At 45.8% G+C, this 24,831-nt stretch overlaps 1 protein-coding gene across 11 annotated transcripts in view; it reads right to left on the bottom strand.

Annotated features, from left to right (window-relative positions):
• Window positions 1–24,831, bottom strand: part of AMBRA1 (autophagy and beclin 1 regulator 1) — a 186,261-nt gene that overhangs the window by 135,955 nt on the left and 25,475 nt on the right. For 3 of the 11 annotated variants that reach the window (XM_072617664.1, XM_072617667.1, XM_072617668.1), the window contains exons 1-7: window positions 17,536–20,903; window positions 17,144–17,202; window positions 15,548–15,731; window positions 14,092–14,264; window positions 12,990–13,056; window positions 12,276–12,422; window positions 10,948–12,005 (exon numbers count right to left, since the gene is read on the bottom strand). In XM_072617664.1, coding sequence (XP_072473765.1) covers window positions 10,948–12,005; window positions 12,276–12,422; window positions 12,990–13,056; window positions 14,092–14,264; window positions 15,548–15,731; window positions 17,144–17,202; window positions 17,536–17,670 — 1,823 coding nt within the window. In that variant the 5' untranslated portion in view covers window positions 17,671–20,903. Of the gene's footprint in view, window positions 1–10,947; window positions 12,423–12,989; window positions 13,057–14,091; window positions 14,265–15,547; window positions 15,732–17,143; window positions 17,203–17,535; window positions 23,540–24,831 lie in introns of those variants that run through there. The other 8 variants (XM_072617662.1, XM_072617661.1, XM_072617663.1 and 5 more) reach the window with 6 other exon arrangements.

The raw sequence follows: 24,831 nt of genomic DNA, 5'->3' as shown, positions 1-24,831 counted from the left end.
CCCTAGCAGGAAGGCACTAAACTGCTTTCTGGCATCACAGATCTCTCTTACATGGAACCATATTTTTACCTGATAAAAATGACTGAAGAAATTAAGAGCAGTCATACCCAGTCATTTCCTTGGTTCCTTTACATGACAATACTCCCCTTAAAGTTCTTAGTTTAGACCAGTTTCCTTCAATGGGGTCTCAGGTGAGAAGCTAAAATGAAAAGGTAATGAATCCTGCCTGCACTATGGATTGATAACAACACACACAGCTCAATCACCAGCACTTGGAGAGCTCTTTAAGGCTTGCTAAGCACTACTGTGTTATTTCATTTGTTCCTCACATCAACCTGCTGAGGCAGATGTTAGTGCTCCTGTTTCACAGAGGAGAAGGCTGGGGCCGAGGGAGCCTTGGTGATCTACTCAGAAGTGTCCGAGGCAGGATTGAAACTCAGCTTTGCTGGACTTGAATTTCAGCTCTAAGTCTGCAGCATCTCCTCACTGCTCTGAATAATATGTCAAGGAAAAGGCTAAGAGTTCCTTGTGAAAAGTGGAGAAGCTGGCCACACCTCAGAATGGTAGAAGAACAAGGCAGCACAGACTCAGAAGGAAGCAGCAGGGTCCTGAGTTCACTGAGGCAGCGGTAGAACCCTGGACAACCTCTCAATCTGTTTCTTCATGTCCCTCACAGGGTTCTTGTGAGGATCAAATGAGATGGTAGATGGAAGGCATTCTGACACTCCTAAAGTGTTATACAAAGAAAAGAGATCCTGGAAAAGGAAGGCTTAGTTTAAAAGGGATTGAGTGGAAGGGGCAAGAAGCAAAGGCACTGGAGCATCCCCCAAAAGGAAAGTGCCATGTGAGGTAATCCAGACGAGTTGCACCTCCCAAGATGTGCCCGTGGCAGAGGGGCTGGACAGTTCTAACTCACCAGAGTGGTCAGAGGTAGTGCCCTCAGCGAAGGAGACATTTGTAGAGCACTCTGCAAACCTTGCAGTGCAACAGAAATGTTAACAATAATTTTCTTGTTATTATTAATACAGAATCCAGTTGCATCACAGATTTAAGTACTTGATAAATAAATGCTTGATGAGTGTGTCTCATCAAGTTATAAAGTTAGTTATAAAATATGTGGCACAACATCAAGAACCTTGGCTTTGGAGCCGGAGGGCCCGGGTTCAAATTGTTTCTAACCTGTCTAACTTTGGGCAAACCACTTGCCCTGTCTGAACCTCAGCTTGCTAATCTCTAATGAGCCGATGGCCTGAGATGACCTTGGAATTCTTCCAGATTTTAGGGCTCCTAGGAAGGTACTCCCTCCCAAAGAGATCACTGAGGTGTAAGTTGGACAGCAGGAGAAAATGTAATGCGCAGCCTGGATTTCTGGGAAGATAGGAGATCCAGCCACAGGTCCAACACAGGAAAGGGGTGCTCTGTGAACAACCAGTAATACTCCATCATGACAATCTCCTACTTTCAGCCTGTAATCCCTTCGTTATCACCACTATCTGCTTTTGCTCTGTCTTGATTTTCCTTCCTGGCCAGTGACCCTGAAGCAGTAACAGGGCTTTTTCTTGGGGATTTTCCCCCTCCCCCACTTTCCCACCCCAGCTGGATGCTCTGCTCCCAGTCACAAGAGGTAGGATGATTCTTGCTCAGAGATACAAACAGCCCTCACTACCCTGGAACTAGTGGGCATTCATTAAAGGGGGTTAGGAAAGAACCTCAGGCAAGCCTGGCACCTACACATCCAAAGTGTAAGATCTCAACTGGGTTGGAGATAATTTGAATGTTCTGGGACATGACATCCAGAAATCATTCCCTGGCTATGAAGTAGAGGACAAAAACTTTCACCCATGAGTACTAGACTCTGATTGCTGTGGTGACTTAGAGGGTGGGTCAGTCAGCTCCTCTTGTCCAGCCATCTGGCTTGGTACAACGTTGCTTTCCCAGATGGAAGCAGTCAGCTAAGAGGATGAGAAACTCCCACTCTCCTTCTTGGGAAACAGGAGGAATTTGGCTATTGCTTCCATTATAAGTAAGTCAGGCAACTTCGTAGATGAGGGGGCCTTCAATATGCCAGCCCAAAGTCAGCAGGGGAGCCCAAGGGGTGAGTCATGCTTAGGTGGGGGTGGGGTACAAGATGCTAACACAACCAGCTCCTTCCATGAAGGATTCCCACATTTGGGAAAGTCTGCAGTTATGCATATCCACAAACAGATCTCTCTCTCTCTCCTTCTTTCTGTCACACACACACACACACACACACACACACACACACTCTCTCTCTCTCTCTCTCTCTCTCTCTCTCTCTCTCTCTCTCTCTCTCTCTCTCTCTTAGTTTAAGCCAGTTTAACTGGGAAAAGACACATCTAAGAAGATTTATCAGCTTGGCCCTTAGCCCCAGATTGGCCAGATCGTTTAATCCATGATCTGACTATAGCAGCCTCTTCAACTGTGTTCAAGCAGGTCCAGGGGGAGGAGCGGAAGCCAACTGGCACAGCTAATGGCTGGGAACGATCACAATAAGCAAAATCCATTATGCAAACAGAACCCCCACATACACCTGGTGTTATTGTCGAGGAAAAACCTCCAACAGAAGAGTGAGAGCAGGTTGAATAGTTACCGTTGGGGAGGGAACGTGAAGGAGGTTAGAAGGAGAACCCAAGAAGCTGCTCCCCCGTATTCCCCAAAGTTGGAGATCTTCCTCCAGGCCTGCTGCCTTCCCCACAAAACGCCAGCAGTGATTCCATCTTTTCACGTTCTCAGGGTGTGTTACAAAGCACAAAGCTGCTCTCCACCATGAGAGGAGAGAAGGGGAGGAGGGGGGGTAATTTGGCTTGAGGTGGGGAAAGGGCTGCCTGCCAGGCATGTTTTCCCATGCACCCAAGCCTGCACCTCTGACATTGTCAGGCACCCAATTCCCAACTGCAAGTATTTCCCCTGGGAAGCCCTGGATAAAACAGTGAAGAAATCACCCTCCCAAGAGGGCCCTTTCTTCTTCCACATATTCCAACTATCCTCAGAAGACAGGAATCTATGAGCCAGCAGAACCAGCAGCCTGGAGCAGCATATAGTCTAATACCTACATGTACACTCAACATATTAGGGAAAAGAGTCCAGTTTTGGAATCAGAGAATCTGGCTCCTTCTAAAGCTCTTGGGCAAGTCACATGCTCTCTGAACCTCAGTTTCCTCATTTCTATAAAATAGAAACAATCATACTTAAACTCCCTAGCCCACAGTATTGTAAAGAAAAGCACTCCCTCAACTTCAATGCACATTAGAAAAGGGAGACCTAAGAAAGTATCTCTTCACCCCACAGAGAAAGTGGAAGCTATCAGGACTTTCTCTCACCTTCCTCAGCACCATGCACTCTTTGTCTCTCTCCCTCTCCCTCTCCCTCCTTCCTTCTTTCCTTGCTCTCGTCTCCCTGTCTCTGCCATTCACAAGACAACACTAGCACACACATGGATGGCACTTCACCATTCTCAAAGTACCGTTACCTCTGTGCTCAGGCTACTCACAGGATTGAACTCAGGGCTCACCAAGACCAGGCAGGGCACACCATGATTTGAAAGGCTGCATCCCTTGAGGAATCAAAGTTCCAGCTTTGGAATAGGGTCTAATTCAAAATAACCTTATGGTACCATAGGAATACAAGCTGAAACGCACCCTAGCAACCAAGAACCTTTTCATTCTATAGATGCCAGGGTTTAAGCACGGAGAGGGGAAAGGATCCGCCCAAACTTTACAGCAAAGTCAAGATTTAAAACCAGCATCTTTAACTCTCCTCTACCATCTACCTTCCCTAGCAACCAAAACCAAAAACGCCTTGGAAGAGCAAGGCCAAGTTAACCAGGATTCTTCTCATTTCTTAACCAGGAAACCCAAAGAAAACAAGTGGCCCGAAGTAATGAGCTAATAAGAGACCTTGGGGGAGCATCAAAGGTTTGAGGTTCCCAATTCCAATCTATGCGGGAATCAGGAAGCTTCAATACCTCCTGTGGGTACTGGTGGGTAAAAGGGAAGAACATTAACTCCTCCTGGTGGCAGAAATTAGGAGATAATAAAACCTTAACATGCAGATGAAAAGGTCCCAGCTTCCCTAGAGTAAGCAATCATCTTCTATGGAAGGAGGAATGGAATGAATGTGGAGACATTCTAACCCTTCCCAAGGAAGAAAACGATAGGAAAACCGAGTTCATGATGGACCTGATGGATTTCTAGTAAAGCTCACACCTTAAACATGGGAAAAAGGGGGAGCACCTGCTTGTCTAAACTCTAAGCAGATCACATTTCTAACCTAACACAACCAACACAAAAGGGTATACAAAACACCAGGGGGAAACAGCACTCAAACCTTGTCAGAACTATATTAGAGCCAAGGACAGATGTTTAGAAAGTGGTAAAAGCACCAACTGGAAAGAATGTTGACAGCACCAAATGATGCCAAACCAGATATCAGCAGCACAAGGCAGATGTGATTCCAGGAGACTCAGAGAACGTGCTGGGCCTGGACTTTCCTAAGAGAATTGATGTGAAAGTTGGCTGACCTGCTGCATGGAATGACTGTGTTCTTGGAACAGCTGAACCTCAACTTAGAAAGAGGACACAATGGTAATTTCAGCCCAGAATCAAATTTTAGGTGTCACAAATTAAAATTATGGAAGGGAATGTCCATAAGCACCCCAACAGTATGGCAAAGGAAAAAATAAGAGGATACAATACAAAAAATGCTTCAGTTTTCATATAATCAGAGAATGTTAGAGTTAGAGAGGAATGCTCTCAGAGAAGTGACAAGTCCTAGAAAGACAAACTTGTAGAATTTCAACCCTACAGAGGAGCTAGACAGCAACAATAACGAATTGCCAACAGTGGTTTACAAACGTCATTCACAAACGTCATTCTCACAGTAACGGAGTAAGTGAAAGGCAGGCACAGGTACTATTAACCCCCTTTTACAAATGAGGACACTGAGCCTGAGAGCATTCAGGAAGCTTGTTGTCAGGTCAGAAAGCTAGTCACGAGCTAAACGCCCAGATGTGAACCTAAGTCTTCGGGTTCTGCGTCCAGGCTCCAGTCACGCCCTGCCTCCCACACATCGTTGCCAGGCCCAGGGAACTGGTATTTTCTTTCCTCATTCGTCTCCTTCTTGTGGGCATAATGAATGAGAGGAAGAGTATGTATCTGAGCCCTCCAGGCAAAGCCATTCACTTCCATCCCACTGTCATTCTAACTTTGGGTACCAGGGGAATCTAGCTAATGAATCCAACAAGCTCAGACAACTTTTAAAGCTGCTGCTTCTGGAGGCTTAAGGCTACTCCATCCTTCAAAGAAATCTACAGATTGAAAATGAAAGAAATTCAGAGCTCTAAATGGACACTTTCCAGGCCATTGATTTTTCCCATGAGTCCTTTCACCTTGTTTTATATTCCCCCCAGGGGAATGCAAGGCCTCCTATTCACAGCAGTCCTCAAGTAAGTGCCCAGGCCCCAGCAAACCTCACACTGGGTTAGAGAACAGGGGAACAAGAAATGCTTCTTAACCTGACTTGTACCTCTGGGATAGCTGCAGTTTTAACAATGAGCACCTTCCCAGGGATGTAAGAACCTGTTGATTCCCATTGCTCAGAGAGATGTATGAACTGAACCCTAGGGAGGTCTAATGTCTTAGAACATATCAATTAACAAGTGTTACTAAGTGTCTGCTTCTCACTAGGCAATGAGCTAAGCATGGGAGATACGGAAGCAATGAACAAAGCCATCTCTACTTCATCACAAACCCTACATTTAGCAAACTCTTGAAGGTCAGCAAAGTACTTTACAAATAGCATCTCACTGGAGCCTCACACCAGTCCTGAGACAGAGATTACAATTCCCATTTGAGAGATGAGGAATGAGGCTGGGAGAGGCATCATCTTTGACCTCAGGTCTTCCTGGCTCCAAGTCCAATAATCTCAGTATTACATTACAGTTGGCTGTCTCTAGGAGTTTACAGTCTAAAAAGGGAGACAATCACACACACACACACACACACACACACACACACACACACACACGCACAAAATGAAGGGAAATTCATCTTAAATGCAAGGTAGCTTGAAAGGGAGGCTTCACATCCAAGGTGGTACCTGAGCTGGCCCTTAACGGAAGAGGGTTTGAGGTGAGAAATAGAGTTTATCCTAGAGGCAACAAGGAAGCAGCACTCCAACTGAAGGAGAAAGAAAGAAGCACGATCACATCTAGATGTAGGAAGATTGCTTTGGTGGCAGCGTGCAGAAGGGTTGAAACGGAGAGAGAAGGCAAGAAACCCGAAAAGGAGGTTAATGAATGAGCTGGGCCAGAGATGGCGAGAGCAGCTATGTTGTAAAACAGGTTGTGAAGGCACAAATGGCAAGATCTGTAGGTGAGGGAGAGTGATGAAAGAAGAATAAGGCAACAGAGATTAGCCCAGAGAGAATTAAAACCATAGGAACTGAAGAGGTCGCCGAGAGAAGGTAGAGAGAGAAGAGTAGGGGGGCTGGCTAGGAGCGCTCCGAAAGGAAGATCCACAGCTAGGGAGCATGACGGGAACGACGAACCAACAGAGGGAGGACTGGACAACAAAGCTGTCCATCAACTGTTATCCTTAAGTGCTGAAGAACTGACGTGCGACACATGACATTACTAAATGATGAAGGATTCTAATCATTTTCTCTTTCCCCTAATTCAGAACTTTTAGAGCAATGGGTCTTAATTTAAGATTAAGGGGTCTGGAGATAAATTTCAGGAGACCTCTAAATTTAGAAGTGTTAATTAACATTTTGTAACTACAGACAGTTCCTACTTTATGTAAGAGGACAGTTTCAAAGATCCCTACATAAAAAAGATTTTTATGTAAGGTGAATTTGCCCTCAGGTGTGGGGGAGGGAAAGAGGGAGGGAGAATGCTGGCACAGGGTTCAAGGACACATAGGGATGGGGACAGAGAGGGAAGAGCACGGGGAGGAACACATAGGGGTCTGGCTGAAATCTAACAGAAGAACATGGGGGAAGAGGGGGGTCATCTACAGACATGAGGAAGTCAGACATGGACACAAACAGGCAAGGATAGGTAACACACTAGGCCGGAGATAGGCACATGGGCACACGGGCACATAGGTGGAGCGGGCCTGAGGTCTTGAGTCATTACCTCCCCCCCCACCTTGGTGGGTAGTGGCAGTCTCCTCATGTACCCAGTCTTCGGTTTTCACTTGGAAAGGTTTTTCTTTCAAAGTTTCTTTGTGGGAGGCCACAGAACGCCAAGCCAGGGTGCAGAAGCAGAGAGAGAATGACACTGAAGAGTCAGGTTAACCTAACTATTTTTGGGGTGCGGATTTCTTTCAGAATTCTTTATGTACAGTTGAATTCGAGCCATGCCAATTTAAAGCAAGAAGTCTCTGTTATTTCTATTTAATTAGCTTTAGAGGCTGGAGTGACACCTACCGGAGGGAGTCATAATGGCAGGTGCTATTAAGCACTGGCACTCGTCTTTGAAGCCTCAGCCTTAGGAGAACCATGGCTGGAGCTGAGGAGTCACACTGCACAGGCCACCCATAAACAAAAGAAGATGAGTTCCGGAGGCAAGAAGGGTCTCTGCTGCCCAGCTCAGAGTCCCACAGACACCCCGCTCCCCTGCAGGTGACTAGGAACACTCTTATTTGCCACCAGCACTAATTAGATGGGCAGCAGCAAAGAAGAGGCTGCTCCCAGCACTCCCCCAACAAGCCACGTCAGCACAACCATCCACTCCCAGTCTACATTCACTTCCATTTCCTCAGCTGACCATCAGCAACAGCCACCGCCTACGAGGGGGCAGCTCACCTGCAGCCTCCTAGGGGCCTGGGGCCCAGGTATTGGTACTCTGCATGAGGGGGATGATACAGGGCTCACAACCTCCCAGCCCACAGTGGAAAGGGACCGTCTTCCCTTTGCCCCAACACACGTGAACCTCCTCCCAACACACACACGCATACACACACACCACAGATAGATGATGTGTGCCCTAATTGATAAATGGTGAAAAGATATGAACAGGCAGTTTTCAGAGGAAGAAAATAAAGCTATCTATACTCATATGAAAAAATGCTCCAAATTATTATCGATTAGAGAGATGTAAATCAAAAAAGCTTAAAGGTACCACATCACAGCTATCAGATTGGCTAACATAACAAAACAGGAAGATGATAAAAGATGAAGACGTGGGAGAGTTGGAACACTCATTCATTGTTGGTGAGGCTGTGAGCTGATCCAACCATTCTGGAGAGCCATTTGGAACTATGCCCAAAGGGCTACAAAAATGTGCATTGGCCAGCAATACCACTTCTAGGGCTGTATCCCAAAGAGATCACAAAAATGGGAAAAGGACCCATATGTACAAAAATATCTGTAGCAGCTCTCTTTGTGGTGGCCAAGAATTGGAAATTGAGGGGATGCCCATACATTGGGGAATGGCTGAACAAGTTGTGGCATATGAATGTAATGGAATACTATTGTGCTATAAGAAATACAAACAGGCAGACTTCAGAAAAACCTGGAAAAACTTATACAAACTGATGCTGAGTGAAGCAAGCAGAACCAGGAGAACATTATGCACAGAAATAACACAGGGTGCAAGGACTGTTTCTGATAGACTTAGCCCTTCACAGAAATGCAAGGACCTACAACATTCCCAAAGGACTGGGGAAGCAAAACGCTGTCCTCATCCAGAGAAAGAACTAGGAAGTCGGAACACAGAATAAAGCCGACTCTTTTCTATTTTGTCATGTTTTTCCTTAGTTTTCCTCATGGTTTCTCCCATTCATTTTAATTCTACACAACATGACTAATGTGGGGGAGCCCGCCGCCGTGACTGTCTTTGGTCTCAGAGAGACACACTGGCCTCATTAATAACGTTATTAAATTACCCAGAAAAAAAAGAGTATGTGTGTGTTTGTCAGAAACTGCTCAATAAAACCTCCCCTGAGCTAGCCTCAAGCATACCCAGCACACAGCTAGAACCGCTCCTGGATTTTGGGCTGACATGGCAGAGATCAGTTCCATACGAATTTATAAAAATACCATTTCTAAAGGAAAAGTAACCCATGTGTTCATTGGGTTTCTGCCAAAGTAAGCAGAAAGAGACTGGTCTGGCACCTCTGACCCCAAAGCACCCTCCAGTGGGTGCTGGTGACAAGCCCAGGCATCACCAAAAGTCAACATGTTCTGACTGGGTGCTTGCCTCACTCAGATCCGTGTTGTGTGCTGGCTGCCTCAGGGTTGGGGCCACGATGAAGTAAAGGAATTCGGGTGGATGTAGCTCCAACTGTCAAACTCCAGGGCCCTGGGCGAGGTCCTGATGGCTGTTCAGAATGACTTAGCTTCCCCTTACCTTGGTCAGTCCTGACTCCCTCCTCCTCCACATGAATCCTGGGTCCCACTCCAGCCAATCTCCATACAGCATGCTCCTTTTTTACCTTGTTCAGACTCTTTCTGCCATCATCCGGATCTTGTTTATTTATTAGCACTTCCTTCAAGTACTACCTCTTCCAGGAAACTCTCCCGGATGACCCCAGCCTGCAGTGACCTTTCTCTAAAGCTCCACTGCAGCACCTAGTTGGACACTTTACAATGCTTTGTTATAATTGTTGAGTTGTACATCTCATACCCCAGTAAGACTAGAAGCTTGATGAGGAAAGGCAGAGACAACATGTCTCAGGCTTTTTCATCCCCTAAACAGATGGGATACTTGCTGGCTGACTAAAGCAGCCTTCACTAGTAGGATACATTAATTACTCTGCACATCAACAGCAGAACGAACAGTACAGTAAGGTGCTATCTCGACCCACAAGCCATTCTAAGAGACTGGTGATTATCCTGGATTTGACCTTTACAGAAAGGCAGAGAAAGATGTCTAATAAATGAAGATACAGAGTATGCATGTGTGGGAATAATAAACCACACCGACAGTCTGTCACTGCGCTGTTGTCTGGGATGAAATTCTGAGCAATGAGAGCTCCTCCCTTGCCCAATAAAGATACCCATAAACCCTGCATCTGCCCCCTAACCTACAAAAAAGCCAAAAGTCAAAAGTTTGAAGTCGGAGAAATTCTGGCCTCCTAGTTTTGAGAAGGAAAAGGAAGGCACTGTGGAAGGCAGAATGCACCCGAAGTCAAGAGGGAGGGGTTGAAACCCAAACTCCACCACATCCTAACCATGGACAGGCACTTAACCCGCTGGGAGCCCTGATGGCCTTCTCTATAAAAACAGAAGACCAGACAAGATGAGGTTCAGACTGAAAATGTGCCCAGAAAGGGAGCAAATGGCCACTTGAGAAAGCCAGTTCTCAATATCTTCAGTGAGATATTAAGTCTAAATCACTATTTACATCAAATGCGCCAAAGTATTGTAGGAAGAGTACTGAAAGATCATCGCCATTCCTGAACAACTGAAATAGTTGCCCTCCTTCAAGAGGGTCTGCTTCTCTCCCATTTGAAGCTATGGTCTCCTTCCTTTCAACACAGGCCAGGACACTATGAATCCCTCTTGTGTCAGACAGAGTCCTTCAGCCACAGCAGAGATGTTTCCTGAAGCCTTAGGAGTAATTCTGACATGCCCAAGAGAACATCAGATCTAGATTGAGACATGGCCAGAAGGTATACAAGTTCCTCAAGGAAAAGTGAGTCAAGGTCCATCTGACCTCTGGTAGGAAAGCAAGGATTTCTAAAAAGACAAAGCAGAGACCTAGTGTAACGGTCAGGACCCTGGAGCTGACAGAGGGTCTCTGACTAACTAGCTTGTGTCACCTTGGGGAAGTCACTAAACTCATCTCAGCCTGGACTCAGTTTCTCAGGTTCCTTTTAGCGCTATATCCTACATAAAGCCCAGGCCCAAACCCAAGAAGCAGTATCTACAGTAGCCCTGCGAGGGGGTCAGGAATGGAAGGCAGGGTCACAGCTCTCTTACCTCCTGAGCGAATCTTCCTCAGAACTTTCCTCAGGCATTTCCTGGTTTAAGGCCTCCTGTGATACATTCCCAGGTCTGCTGGCAGCCGCCTGGCTGTAAACTCGTTCCCAGTGGCCTGTCTCCTGGTTGAAGGCCACTCCCACAGTCCTCTCATCCTGTGCGCTGGTAGAAGTGCTCAACTCCAGCCTGCTGGAGCTGGGGACTCGCCCTCCCTCAGTGCCATCGGCAGGGGGCAGCTGGTTGCCCCCTGCTGGCAGGCCCTCCAAGGCGCTGGGGACCTGCCAAGAAGAACTACTCTCACCAGGTGAGTAGTTAGGTGTGGTTCTTTCCCAGCGCAGGGTTTCATTATTGAAGGTCAGGAGGTTATGACAGGCACGGCAGCGGTTCAGGTGGCCCCGTGAGAGGTTGGAATTGTTCTCACTGCTGTGCGGGGTGGGCTGGTGGGAAGGACCTGGCCTGTCTGGCTCAATATTATTGTTGAGCATCTCTTGGGCCTGCTGGGTTGGAGTGGGATCTCCCCCCAGGCCCGGGTCCAGCTCCTGGAGTCGGTCATACTCCAAGAAGAAGCGTCTCAGGTCACATTGTAGCTCGTTTCGGATGCTGCCTGAGTTATTACTCTGGCCTGAGCTACTGCCCGTGTCTGCCTCAGTCGCCAGCCCTGCTACTGAGAATCCCCTGCCCTCAGTGGCAGAGGTGTACACCGATGCCTGGGAGCTGCCTTCCTGCTGCCTCAGCACAGACAGTAAGCTCACTGAAGAGGCGCTGGTCCGTGGTGGGGGCAGAGTATCCACCTCTGAGCGAGAGTCCATACTTAGCACCGTTCGGGTCCAGTCAGAACCTCCGAGCCCAGAGGCTATTTCCCTCCCGGCCTGGTGATACCTGGAAGGGTGGCTGGAGAGAGGGCCGCCCAGAGAGCGCCTGGTGGGCCCTAGGCTGAGGTTCCGGAGTGTGTTACCCGCAGTGCCACTCTGCACTGTGCTGAAGGCAGATGGGCGGTTCAGAAGGCCCTGGTCCTGCTGCGCTGGCGAAGCCTGCTCCGGGGCATGGTAGGGCTCGGTCTGTACAGAAGAAAAGGAAGCGGTAGTAGCCCCAGCAGAAGTAGAGGGGGCACCGTCCTGGTGTGGGAAGAGGGAAGAAGGAATTCGAGCACGAGAGCAGCGGCTGCAAAGGCACAGCACCCCCAGGGGCTGGCAGCACTCGGCCGGGGGGTAGCTGACCCGCTCTTGGAGCCTGGTGTAAGCAGACGTCCTGGTGCTCTCCGTGCTGGGCGGAGGGGGAGGCGGGGGTGAGGGGGTGGCAGAATCTTGTACTGGGCTGTGCTCTCCCACCTGGATGCCAGAGGAGCGGGAGGACAGCATGTGCAAGAAGTTGTGTAGAAGAGGCGTGCGGCGGACAGGCTGGGACTGCAGGAGAGCGCGTTGACGGAAGTGAGACAGCTCCGTGCCGTCCACAGGGATCTCTGGCTCCTCATCACTCTGGAACAGACCACGTTGGGGAGAAGCAGGGAGACAGGGGCAGGGGCAGGACTGAGCATCTCCAGTCAGAGAAACACTCATGACTACACTACATTACCCCAGGGAGGAAAAGCCCAGCCCTTAACCCTAGAACACAGGCTTTTCAAAATGACCTCATCTAGTTCCTGAAAACACAGAATTCATCACCCTTTCAGGGGGGAACTATGCCTAACTGAATAAAGCAGGAAGACCAGTCTCCATGTACAAGCTGCCTCTACCATAACAAGGAGCTCAGAGGGCAAAAGAAAAATGCCAGCTGGCCAAAGTCACAGAAAGGAGAGGCACTGTCAGAGCCTTCCTTGCGGTGACAAAGGGGAAGGATGGCATTCCAAAGGAGAGCCAGGGCTCAATCTCTTAGAACGACTGTAGCTCTAACTTTGGATATACAATCCGCTGCTGATTCTGGAACTTGTCTGAAAGCAAAGATATATTCATTCAGTAGGGGGGAAGAAGCAGGCCTAAGTGACCTACGATAATCCTAAGTTTACAGGGGCTTAGGGGTTCTGGGGAAATCATTAATTCAGTTACCTGCTGATTGGAGGGGTTAACAATTGCTGTGAGTAAGTAGTGTCCAAGGGGGTCAAATCTCACTAACCTAAAATGAGAAAAAGAGAGAGGGAAAGAGAGACAGAGACAGACAGACAGACAGACAGAGAAAGAAAGGCGGGGGGGGAAATAGGTGTTAATTCAAAACTTGGAAAATACTCTATTACTGAAAAACTCAGAGAATACATACCTAGGTATTTATTTAGCTAGAGAGACTTCCAAATCTTTGTACAGACAGAAAAAGATTCAGTTCCTCTTGCTACCCCTTCCCACTTGCCTCAGAAATAAGGCCCCCATATCCCTGGTGCAGCAGTAGCTTTTAGAAGTACCAGAAGATTCCCTCATCCCTGGGAGCAGCAACCGGCTCCCATGATGTGCTGTCTGCTTCCCCACAGGAAGACCCATCCTGGTTCTAAGGCAGCAGAAGTCCCCCAACCCCATCCCTGGGGATCAGTCCACCCCATAGCTACAGTTGCTGGAAGTGTGAATCATGATGGCATTTTAACAGTCCCAGCAACAAGTCCTAATAGCTTAAACCAGAAAGTGAGTCTGTGTCCTATCGGAACACCAGGAGACTTAGAGGAGAAAAAATTTCTCTACTTTTAATCCAGGTTCAAGTGAGAAATATGTCTTAAGTTTGGGGCAAGAAGGAAGACACATGCTCCTTGGCAGCTTTTGTTATATGCTCGACTTCTTCAAAATCCCTGCCTTGCAAAGATTTGATATAAACACAGACAGAAAAAAAAAAGGAATTCCTCAGCCCATGAAACATACGAACATATTTTATGTCTCCTCACAGACTGGTTTTGCCCGTAAGCCTACTCAGCTGGTACATGTGATAGCTATGCCAAGGGCCTAAAGGTACGTGATAAGGCACTGCAGGGAGGCCCACAGGACATCAACACCATCCTCACAGCCACGTTGCATGAATATACATGCTTAGAACCTAACTTCTTTGGCAATGGAAGCAGCTACTAGAACCATACCAGACCCTGAGAAGTAGAAGGGGTGATTCCACAAGATCTCCCCCTCCACTCCAGGCCTATGCCACATGAGCTGTCCTTTAATGGAACAAACTACTCACCGGACCCTCTCCATCTCGCTGGCTGTCTTCACCACCGCAAAAGGCTCCCTCCTGCTCCAGTCCCAGAAGTGGATCTCATGGGCTGTGGCAATCAGCAGAAGCTGAGCCGTGGGGTGGAAAGCCAGGGAGGCGATGGCATTGTTGCTGTCTGTGAACCAGCTTTCGCTGCCACCCTATGGATGAACCATTTCCAAATCACTATCAGGTTAGACAATAAGGTCAGGGCAGACAGAGAAACATCTATTTCAGAAGGACTCTATTTAACATAATTTACCATACACTTGGCCTTTTTGAAATAGGACCCCATGAAACAGACAAACAGCAGCAACCAACCCTGACCGAGCAATGGTTAGTCCTTTCCAATTACTCATGTCTCAGATTCCTCCACAATAACAGGCAAGAACCACACCTATTTCTCCAGTGAGGCACCTGCTCGAGGCCTGCAAAAATGCGAAGCTTCTCATGCCTGACATGAATGTGAGGCACACCAGCCGCCTACACCAGTCACCAGCAACAAGGTCCTTTTTCCAGTGAGTGGGTAAGGCACAATCCTCCCTACAAATCAGGCCGAAGGACATTCACACAAAGCCTGGTGTGCCCCAAAGAATCATGGAGGACATCCTGGGAATGACACAAAAGGTGGCTGACAGAGACAAGGCTTAGAAGCCAGGTGGCCTGGCTGCCCCTCCAAGGATGGGGGGCAGAGGGCATCTATTATGGAGTCAACAGGTCATTCCTGTTCATCAGGCAGAGGTCTGAAGCATGAGCAAAGACTTAAACGGGGGAAAGACGGAGAAGTCACAGCAAAGCCAACGAGCCCCTTCACTGCTGCTGAGCCGAGGGATTGCTCTCATTTTCGGAAAGCACTATCAAGTTACATATGGAAGTTAGGCCAGCAATTCTGCTACTAGATTTATTGCCAAAAGAGATTATTATGGGGAAGAAAAGAAAAGCACAATCTGTAAAAGCAAAACTTCTACCCGATGACTACAGAATGACCCATGGGCAGACCCTGAAGGCGCCCCTGAAGCAATGCCGAGTGTAGAAACCCGACCCACAAGAACAACACAAACCCTGACTGCCACCAGAGAGAGGAAGACAACGCTAAATGGCCACAAAACTGAGCCTGAAGATCGTAGGCAACACCAAGCCTGTCTGGCGCGAGCTTCAGCTAAGGGTCTCTTCCCTTTCAGGAAGGTTACATTATGGAACAGCACCATGGCATGTGCCGCCAGCTCTCACTTTCCGGTTGTCTGGTTGAACTTCTGAGGCACATATTTTTTATTTTGGCTTGTCTATGTTTGTTGTTAAGCTGAAAAATTATTTGTCAATTTTTTCAAAAGATGACTAGAGCCTAGAAGTAAAGTCAAGATTTGCTTCTCCCCCTCAAACCCATGACAGGAGGTATCTAGCAATCAGTTTAGCTCAGGTCAGAGAAACCAAAAGAAATACTCACATGTAAATCCCAAATCCTAACCTCCCCATCAAGGCAGCCAGAAGCAATGAGGCCTGGGATGGTGGGGTGAAAAGTCACACACCACGGTGTACGTCGATGCCCAACCAAAGAATGAACACACTTGCCCGTCTTCACCTCCGTAATATAGATGTTGTGGTTCACATGGGTGGAGGCCATGAGTGTCCTATGAGAGAAGGAATGAAGAGCTGGGCAGGGAAGGAAACAGTGCAGAACTTTTTTGGTTCTGGCTGACCAACATGGATTAGCACCATCCTGCATGGGAAGAAGACTCCAGTAGAATGAGCTAAGTTTCAGGCTATAAGTATCTCACTTTCTCAGCAGTTCCCTGGACCCTCTACCCTGGCCTCAGCTATCACAAGACCTTTCTAAAGCACAGACCTGACCATGTCACCCTCCTACTCAATAAACTCCAGTGGCTTCCTAGTGCCCTCCCTAATCTGACCTCTGCCTACCTGCCCAGTCTTCTTACACTCCATGCTGTTTGCAATCCAATGACACCTGGCTACTTCTCAAATGTGACACTCCATTTCCCAACTCTAAAGCTTGTCCCCATTCCCTGAACACTCTCCCTCCTTCCCTAGGCCTCCTAGCTCCCTTGACTTCTTTCCAGTCCCCCTTCATTTTAATGCCTTCGCCCCATGACTACCTTCAATTTATCCTATGTCGTTTGCACATGGCTATTTGTATGTTGTCTCACTCATTAGACTGGGAGCTTCATGGGGGGGCTACTTTGGCCTTTTGGGGGACTCCTCAATGACATGTCAAATGAGTAATAATATATAATGTAATAATATAATGCAAAGGCCTGAACAGGACAGACTGTGGCCACTGCCCCAGACGCTTGGTGTTCCCCACATATCCCATTTCAACTTCTGTCTCCTTACAAAAAATAACCTGCATTTCCAGAGCACCTACTGTGTGCCAGCACTGGGTTAGAAACCTTAGAAAACCGCATTCCATGCCTGGAATAGACTTTCTCCTTCACTTGTCAGCTCAGATGCCACTTCCAACACTCCCCGCCAGCCTTGGTTCAATTCACTCTCGGACAATCTGTGTTCAGTCTAGGTTTTAACTTTGCTCCTCCCTCTGTGAACACGTTCTAGCCCCGCAGGGAAACACATCCCTTCTGGGGGCTGTGATCATTTCTGTCTCTGTATTCCCAGGGCCTGGCACAAGGTCCAGTATACTAGTAAGTAGGTGCTTACTAAATGCTTGCTGAATAGGGATGAATTTTAAAATGCTTTTGGGCTGGTCTACCTCACCCCAGTATCACCTTTGGAGATAAGCCTTTTTTAACCCATCCACAACCATGGAGCTACGTACCTCTCCATCACTGCTCCCCCTCCGCCCCCCGAACCACTACTGAGACATTTCATAGACCCCTCTGCTAAATCTTTGTTCCTTCTCAGCTACAAAGGGTAAAGGTCCTGATCCATGCAATTGCTTCCAAGGGCCTTGAGGGAATGGTCTGTGTGTTGCCACTTGGAAAGTGTTGGACAGGAAAGCAGGATTCAGGCATGGCTGAGCTAACCAGAGGGTTCCACCATTGATGGTGGCCAAGTTAAGGCAGAGTACCTGTCTGGACTGAAAGCCAGTAAGAAGGTAGATCGTGGACTGTCAGGAAGTTCAACTTTCTGGAGGAAAAACAAGAGAAGACGGTGATAAAGACTTCTCTGGAATCACCAAAGAACAATCATTAACAGCCCTGCTCCAAAAGCCACATCTGCACCCACAGTCTAGGCTCAAACCATTAGGGAACACAACTCCAGCTAGAGACTGAATGAATTGGGCTCTGAATGCTCATCCCCACTGGAAAGCAGCTCCCGAGGAGGGCTGCCTCCCTCCTAGTGTTTCCTCCGACAAACGGAGCTGTGTCTCTGTCTCTCTGTCTCTCCCCTTGCCTGACCAGGGCTGAGTTCTCTCTATGAACCCTTCATCCCCAGTTCCCAGGACAAAAGATTCCTTGCCTTTCCTTCCCACTTCATCCATCGAGTTTTATCCTCCACCAGCTCCTGCAGAAGCCGCTGAGCCCCTAAGGCCCGTGTGCCCCTTTCTCGACCCCAGAGAATCCGGACAGCATTCTTCTCAGGGACAACCTTCATGGCTCTCAGGCACCACTACCACCCCAGGCACAGAGGAGGGGGGAGCAAGCACTGGCTCCAGGTTTGGAAGCAGCTAAAATGGGGCCATCCAGGTCCTCGGAAGTTATCCTCATGGAAATCTGGAGAAATAAAAATTGCATTAAAAGATTGTTCCATGTCTGGAGAAACATTCCACTACAAATTCAATTCTGCTTAAATGATGGATGAAAATGGAAGGAAGAGGACGTAGGGAAATTTCTTCCATATTGGTATTTTGAATGTTTTTAATCCTAAAATAAGACACTCCACCTCAATTTATTCTAGGTCAATTCACTATCAATTCACTTTTCCTCCTGCTATAAGGTACAGGCCCCAATAAAAGGTTCCAGTGACAAAAAATAAAGAACCACTTAGTTACTAATTAAACTTAGTACTTAACAAACAAAGAAGGTTTTAAACATTTTTGTTTTTATTCTGAACTTCCACACCAAAAGAACATATCCTCATATAAAGCAGATTGCAGAGAGCTTGCGTTTCCTTTTCAGAAAAGCATCTGCTCGTCTGTTTCTGGGCTTCCCTCTGTTCTCTTCTATGTATTTTTAAATGCGTCAATGACCATCATTCTTCTCTTTCTGTCTGACAGCACTATGACTAAGTTTTTTACCTGAAAAAAAAATTAGGGGAAGAGGAAAAGAAAAAGAAAACCAAAAGAAAACTTCCTGCTGTCCCAGGACCTCCATTCTGTCACGTAGTATGGTATCTACACAGGATCCAAAGGCAGCCTACTGGAGAGGGCCAGGAAGCCCTGGGTTCAAATCCTGCTTCTGACAAAGCATGGATTTGCCCCAAAGTGTGGCTCTGCACTGGGAGAATGAATTTTCTTTCAATGATCAATAAGCATTTATTAAATCCCTCTGATATGCATGCCAAGCTGTGTGCCAAGCCCTGGCAGTGGAGATACAGTAAATAAAACCACCCCTGTTGGCAAGTCTAATGTATAAGACAACAACGGCATCCGAATTTCCAGAATAGACAAAAGGTAAATAAATACAAATAAATGCCAAGAAATTAAATAGGAGGTTGTCTGGGGGGAGGGGGGGAGCATCAGCAGTCGAGGAGGGTCAGGAAGGAGATCAAAGGGAAGGCGGTGCTTCAGCTGCATCGTGTGTGTCAGGGGCGAAGGGTCTGAAAGGCTGATCCAAGACATCTCAATGATTCCAGAGGCACAAGGGAGCCAACGGAGAGTGCCACAGCCAGGTTTGGGCTTCAGAAAAACGGCTGTGACAGGAGCGTGGCCTATCCATACGTGCCAGGCACTAACAACGCAACAATGAAAAAGGAGCTTACTGTCTTCTGAGGGTATGTGATGTAGAATACAAGACAGAAGGTAAGGGAGAGGTCCATACAAAGTCAGGAGAAAGATCACTGACCATTGGGGGAATCAGGAAAGGCTTCATGACTCCAGAAGGCAGAGAGAATGAACCTATACATACAAAAAGAGTCATAGCAGTACTTTTGGTTGCAGCAAACAACTGGAAACTAAGGGGGTGTCTATAAGAGAATGACTTAAATTTTGTCATATGAATGAAAAGGAATATTATTGTGCCACAAGAAATAATAAAAGGGACCATTTCTGAGAAAACTTGCAAAAAATTACATAGGGTGAAGCAAACAGAACCAAAAGAAAAATGTATCCAACTACAACAGCACAGAGAAAAACAACTCTGAAATACAAGTACTCTGATAAATGCAATGACCAAATATGACTCGAGTAACATGTTGACAGACAGGTCATCTGGGCGGCCCTGGGACCTCCTCACTTAGTCCTCTATGAGGGCAAGATAACTACTTTTTAAGTAGAATGAAGAGAGGTTTCTTGGTCAGGCATGAATTGGACCAAAAAGCCTCAGAAGTCTCTTCCAACTCCACAAGTCTGTGATCCTGAGACAGGGGAGCCTGTGATAAAGCCTCCCAGGGAACACATCCACATTTTAATGTGAGATGATCAAATAGTATAGATAGGCAAGGAGTCTCTACAGAGGTAGGAGGAACACCAGGAAAGGGCTTTCTCCATTATATGAAAACTAGGGAGGGAAAGTGAGTAGGAAAGTCACACTACTTACTCCCTCCCTTTAATCCTCTTAAATCCCAACTATGAGGATAGCTCAAGGTTACAAAATCACCCATCAAAATGTCAACTAAGTTGCTCCTAGCACTGCACTTGACCCAAAAAACTTCCTGTGTGGCCTAAAATCAATAGGACTAAATTCCTCCAAAAATAAACCAAACGAATAGCTCCTCCTCTCATTTTGTATGTACTTTTATGGGCACATGTTTATATGTAACTATCACTATGAGGAATAGGCCAGGAAATAAATTACAAACACAGGGATTGCTGGGTAATGATGTAGAATGGACAGTATGACTTTGTGTCAGACCCAGGTGACAGGGCTCCTCCTCCCAGAGTGTAACATTAGGTGCTTGAGAACAGGGATTCTTTCATTTATGGCTTTGTATCCCCGGTGCCTAGGACAGTGTCTGGCATGTGGTAGGTACTTAATTTGGGGACAACTAAGAGATGCAGTAAACAGAAGACCTGAGTTCAAATCTGGTCTAAGACTTACAAGCTATGTGATCCTGGACAAGTCATTTTACCTCTGTTTGCCTCAGTTTCCTCATCTGCCAAATGAAAATAGTAACAGCACCTACATCTCAGGTGATAATACTAAGAGCGAGATAAGATGATAACTGTAAAGCACTTGGCACGCTCCTGGCATATATTAAGTGCTCTATAAATGTTAGCTATCATTATCACCACCCTTTCTTTTCATCAGGTATTTGTTGTCTGACCCACATACTCTGAACTGTGAGCAGCATTTGTCCTTCACAAGGCATACTGCAGGTTTCAGACTAACTAGTAACAGCTACAAATCCACCAAAATTCCCTGAGGAGACAGGAAGAAACAGAAAGGTACAATGCCTGCACACAGGTGCCAGGTCATCCAGAAAGTTAACAGCATGTCAGGGACAGAGTCCGGAAGGCCTGGGGATGAGCCTGACACAAAGCTCTTCTCTGTGACTCTGATAACTTATGTACATGTACCAAAGAACAAGCACCTAGAAGGGGAGTGGGTGAGGGAGCTGAGGAGAGGATACTCTTGCTCAACCAGCCATACAGCTTTTAAAATTTCCAGTATTAAAAAAAAAAAAGGAAGCTGCTAGTGTTAATGAGCAGTAAAGAATATCAATGATTTTTTAATGAACATGAATTTACTAAATAATTTTTAAAAGCTATACACAACAATTTCATGGTTTCATATAAAATTCTTTCTCTGTTTTTGTATATGAAAATGTCTGTGCTTGTCAAGTTTGGAATAACCAACTTTTTTAAAAGAAAATGTTATTTTGGCAGTTGTACAGATGGATCGGAGCAGAGACTTGAGATGTGCAGACCAATTAGCAGGCAGTAGTGATAAGGCCCTGAACTATGGTGTGTGAATCAATTCTTAGGAAAGGGCATACACCTAAAAAACCAGAAAACTAACAAACTAAAACCCCCTATTCAACATCAAAATAGAAATCGTGAACATCAAAGGAGAGATTGATAAAACTGAAAGCTTAAAAAAAAAGCAAACCATGGAATTCAGAGCTAGTTTTGTGGAAAAAAAAAACAACAACAAAACAGAAAAACCATCGGCTAATTTGATTTTTTTAGAAAAGAAAACCTATTCCCAAGAGATCCCAAAAATGGGAAAGGGTACCACGTGTACAAAAATATTTACAGCAGCTCTCTTTGTGGTGGCCAAAAACTGGAAATCAAGGGGATGTCCATCAATTGGGGAATGGCTGGATAAATTATGGTATATGAATGTAATGGAATATTATTGTGCCATAAGAAATGATGAAGAGGAAGACTTCAGAGAGGCCTGCAAAGACTTCTATGATCTGATGCTGAGTGAAAGGAGCAGAACCAGAAGAACTCTATACACAGCAACAACCACAGTATGCGAGGATTTTTTTCTGGTAGACTAAGAACTTCATTGCAATGCAAGGACTTAAAATATTTCAATGGTCTTTTAAGGTAAAATGCCTTCCACATCCAGAGAAAGAACTATGGAATCCAATTGCAGAAAGTAGCAGACCGCTTTCTTTTGTATTACATTCTGGTTTGTTATATGACTTCTCCCATTCATTTTAATTCTTCTATGCAACATGACTATGATGAAAAGGTATTTAACAGGAATATATGTGTAGAACCTATATAAAATTGTATGCCGTCTCAGGGAGGAAGGGAAAAAAATCTAAGTTAAATGGTAGGGATTGTAGAACACTGAAAATAAATTTTAAGAAAATAACCCCAACTTATCAGTACCAAAAATAAAAAAAAGGTGAATGTACAACCAACGAATATGAAATAAAATAATTATTAGCAGCTATTTTGTCCAAGTATATGCCAATAAAATTGATAAAGGGAAATGGATGAAGATTCAGAAAAATTCAGAAAAACAGAATACTCAAATAACCCTATCTTAGGAAAAGAAATTGAATAAGCGGTAAGTGAGCTCCCTAAGAAATAAATTCAGGACCAGATGGATTTACAAGCAAATTCTATCAAGCATTTAAAGAATAATTAATTTTGAGCCAAGATGGCAGAGCAGAAAGATGCACATACTCTACCTCTTCCCCCACAGCCCATAAAATACCGGTAAAGAAAGACTCTCAACAAATTCTAGAGCAGCAGAAGCCACAGAGCGACTGAGTGGAGATTTCCAGCCCAGGGTAACCTGGAACATCAACAGGGAAGGTCTGTCGCACCAGATGCAAAGCGGAGCACAGCCCAGCCTTGGCTGCGCAGCACCTGGAGGAGCAGGACCGGAACAGGCCTCAGGGACAGAATTTCCTGTGGCAGCAGCAGTTCACAGATCCCTTAACCTACAGGTGCCAAAGGTCAGTGAGAGAGTTTTTTCAACCAGAGCAAGAAGGGAGCAGGGTCCTCCCCGAGCTCCGTCCCCAGTAGGGCAGTGGCAGCAGCAGCCAGGGTCCATTGTTGGAGTAGCTCAGCTTAAAGACCCTGGGGGAATGGAGCAGCTGATCAGAACCTAAGCCCTGAACACAATCCCACCTACCTGGGGTAGGGCTAAGCTGGAAGCCCCTGAGGAGTAAACGCCTCTCCCTTGATTGTGTCACCTTGGAGGAACTGAGCTCTTTCAGGTCTCCAGAGTATACCCTACTCTTGACAAAGGACCCAAAAGTCAACTAACTGGTTGGGTAAATGCCCAAAAAAGGGAAAAAAATAAGACTATAGAAGGTTACTTTATTGGCTATCAGGTATTCTCTCCCATCCTTTTGGAAGAGAAAGAACAATGTTTACCATCAGAGGCAGACATAAAAGTCAAGGCTTCTGCATCCAAAACCTCCAAAATAAATATGTGATGGTCCCAGGTCATGGAAGAGCTCAAAAAGGATTTTGAAAATCAAGTAAGAGAGGTGAGAGAAATGAGAGATGCAAGAAAACCATGAAAAGTCAGTCCACAGCTTGCTAAAGGAGACCCAAAAAAATGCTGAAGAAAATAACACCTTGAAAAATAGGCTAACTCAATTGGCAAAAGAGTCCAAAAAGCCAATGAGGAGAAGAATGCTTTCAAAAGCAGAATGAGCCAAATGGAAAAGGAGGTTCAAAAGCTCACTGAAGAAAATAGTTCTTTCAAAACTAGAATGGCACAGATGGAGGCTAAGGACTTTGTGAGAAAGCATGATATCACAGAACAAAGAGATAATGTGAAATATCTCATTGGAAAAACAACTGACCTGGAAAATAGATTCAGGAGAGACAATTTAAAAATTTTGGGACTACCTGAAAGCCATGATCAAAAGAAGAGCCTAGACATCATCTTTCATGAAATTATCAAGGAAAACTGCCCTGATATTCTAGAACCAGAGGGCAAAATAAATATTGAAAGAATCCACCAATCACCACCTGAAAGAGATCCAAAAAGAGAAACTCCTAGGAACATTGTGGCCAAATTCCAGAGTTCCCAGGTCAAGGAGAAAATATTGCAAGCAGCTAGAAAGAAACAATTCAAGTATTGTGGAAATACAATCAGGATAACACAAGATCTAGCAGCTTCTACATTAAGGGATTGAAGGGCATGGAATAGGATATTCCAGAAGTCAAAGGAACTAGGACTAAAACCAAGAATCACCTACCCAGCAAAACTGAGTATAATACTTCAGGGGAAAAATTGGTCTTTCAATGAAATAGAGGACTTTCAAGCATTCTTGATGAAAAGACCAGAGCTGAAAAGAAGATTTGACTTTCAAACACAAGAATGAAGAGAAGCATGAAAAGGTGAACAGCAAAGAGAAGTCATAAGGGACTTACTAAAGTTTAACTGTTTACATTCCTACATAGAAAGACAATATTTGTAACTCTTGAAACATTTCAGTATCTGGGTACTGGGTGGGATTACACACACACACATGCACACACGCACACATACATAGAGACAGAGTGCACAGAGTGAATTGAAGAGGATGGGATCATATCTTAAAAAAAAAAATGAAATCAAGCAGTGAGAGAGAAATATGTTGGGAGGAGAAAGGGAGAAACTGAATGGGGCAAATTATCTCTCATAAAAGAGGCAAGCAAAAGACTCATTGGTGGAGGGATAAAGAGGGGAGGTGAGAGAAAAACATGAAGTCTACTCTCATCACATTCCACTAAAGGAAAGAATAAAATGAAGTCTACTCTCATCACATTCCACTAAAGGAAAGAATAAAATGCACACTCATTTTGGTAGGAAAACCTATCTCACAATACATGAAAGTGGGGGACAAGGGGACAAGCAGGGTGGGGGGGATGATAGAAGGGAGGGCATGGGAAGGAGAATGCAATTTGAGGTCGACACTCATGGCGAGGGATAGGATCAAAAGAGAATAGAAGTAATGGGGGACAGGATAGGATGGAGGGAAATATAGTTAGTCCTATACAACACAACTATTATGGAAGTCATTTGCAAAACTACACAGATTTGGCCTGTATTGAATTGCTTGCCTTCCAAAGGGAAGGGGTGGAGAGGGAGGGAGCTAAAGAAGTTGGAACTCAAAGTGTTAGGATCAACTGTAATGTTCTTACCACTAGGAAATAAGAAATACAGGTAAAGGGGTATAGAAAGCTATCTG

The sequence above is a fragment of the Notamacropus eugenii genome, chromosome 6 (genome assembly GCF_028372415.1).
Source record: "Notamacropus eugenii isolate mMacEug1 chromosome 6, mMacEug1.pri_v2, whole genome shotgun sequence".
Classification (NCBI taxonomy): Eukaryota; Metazoa; Chordata; class Mammalia; order Diprotodontia; family Macropodidae; genus Notamacropus; species Notamacropus eugenii.
This window is presented reverse-complemented; position numbering and strand designations above follow the sequence as displayed.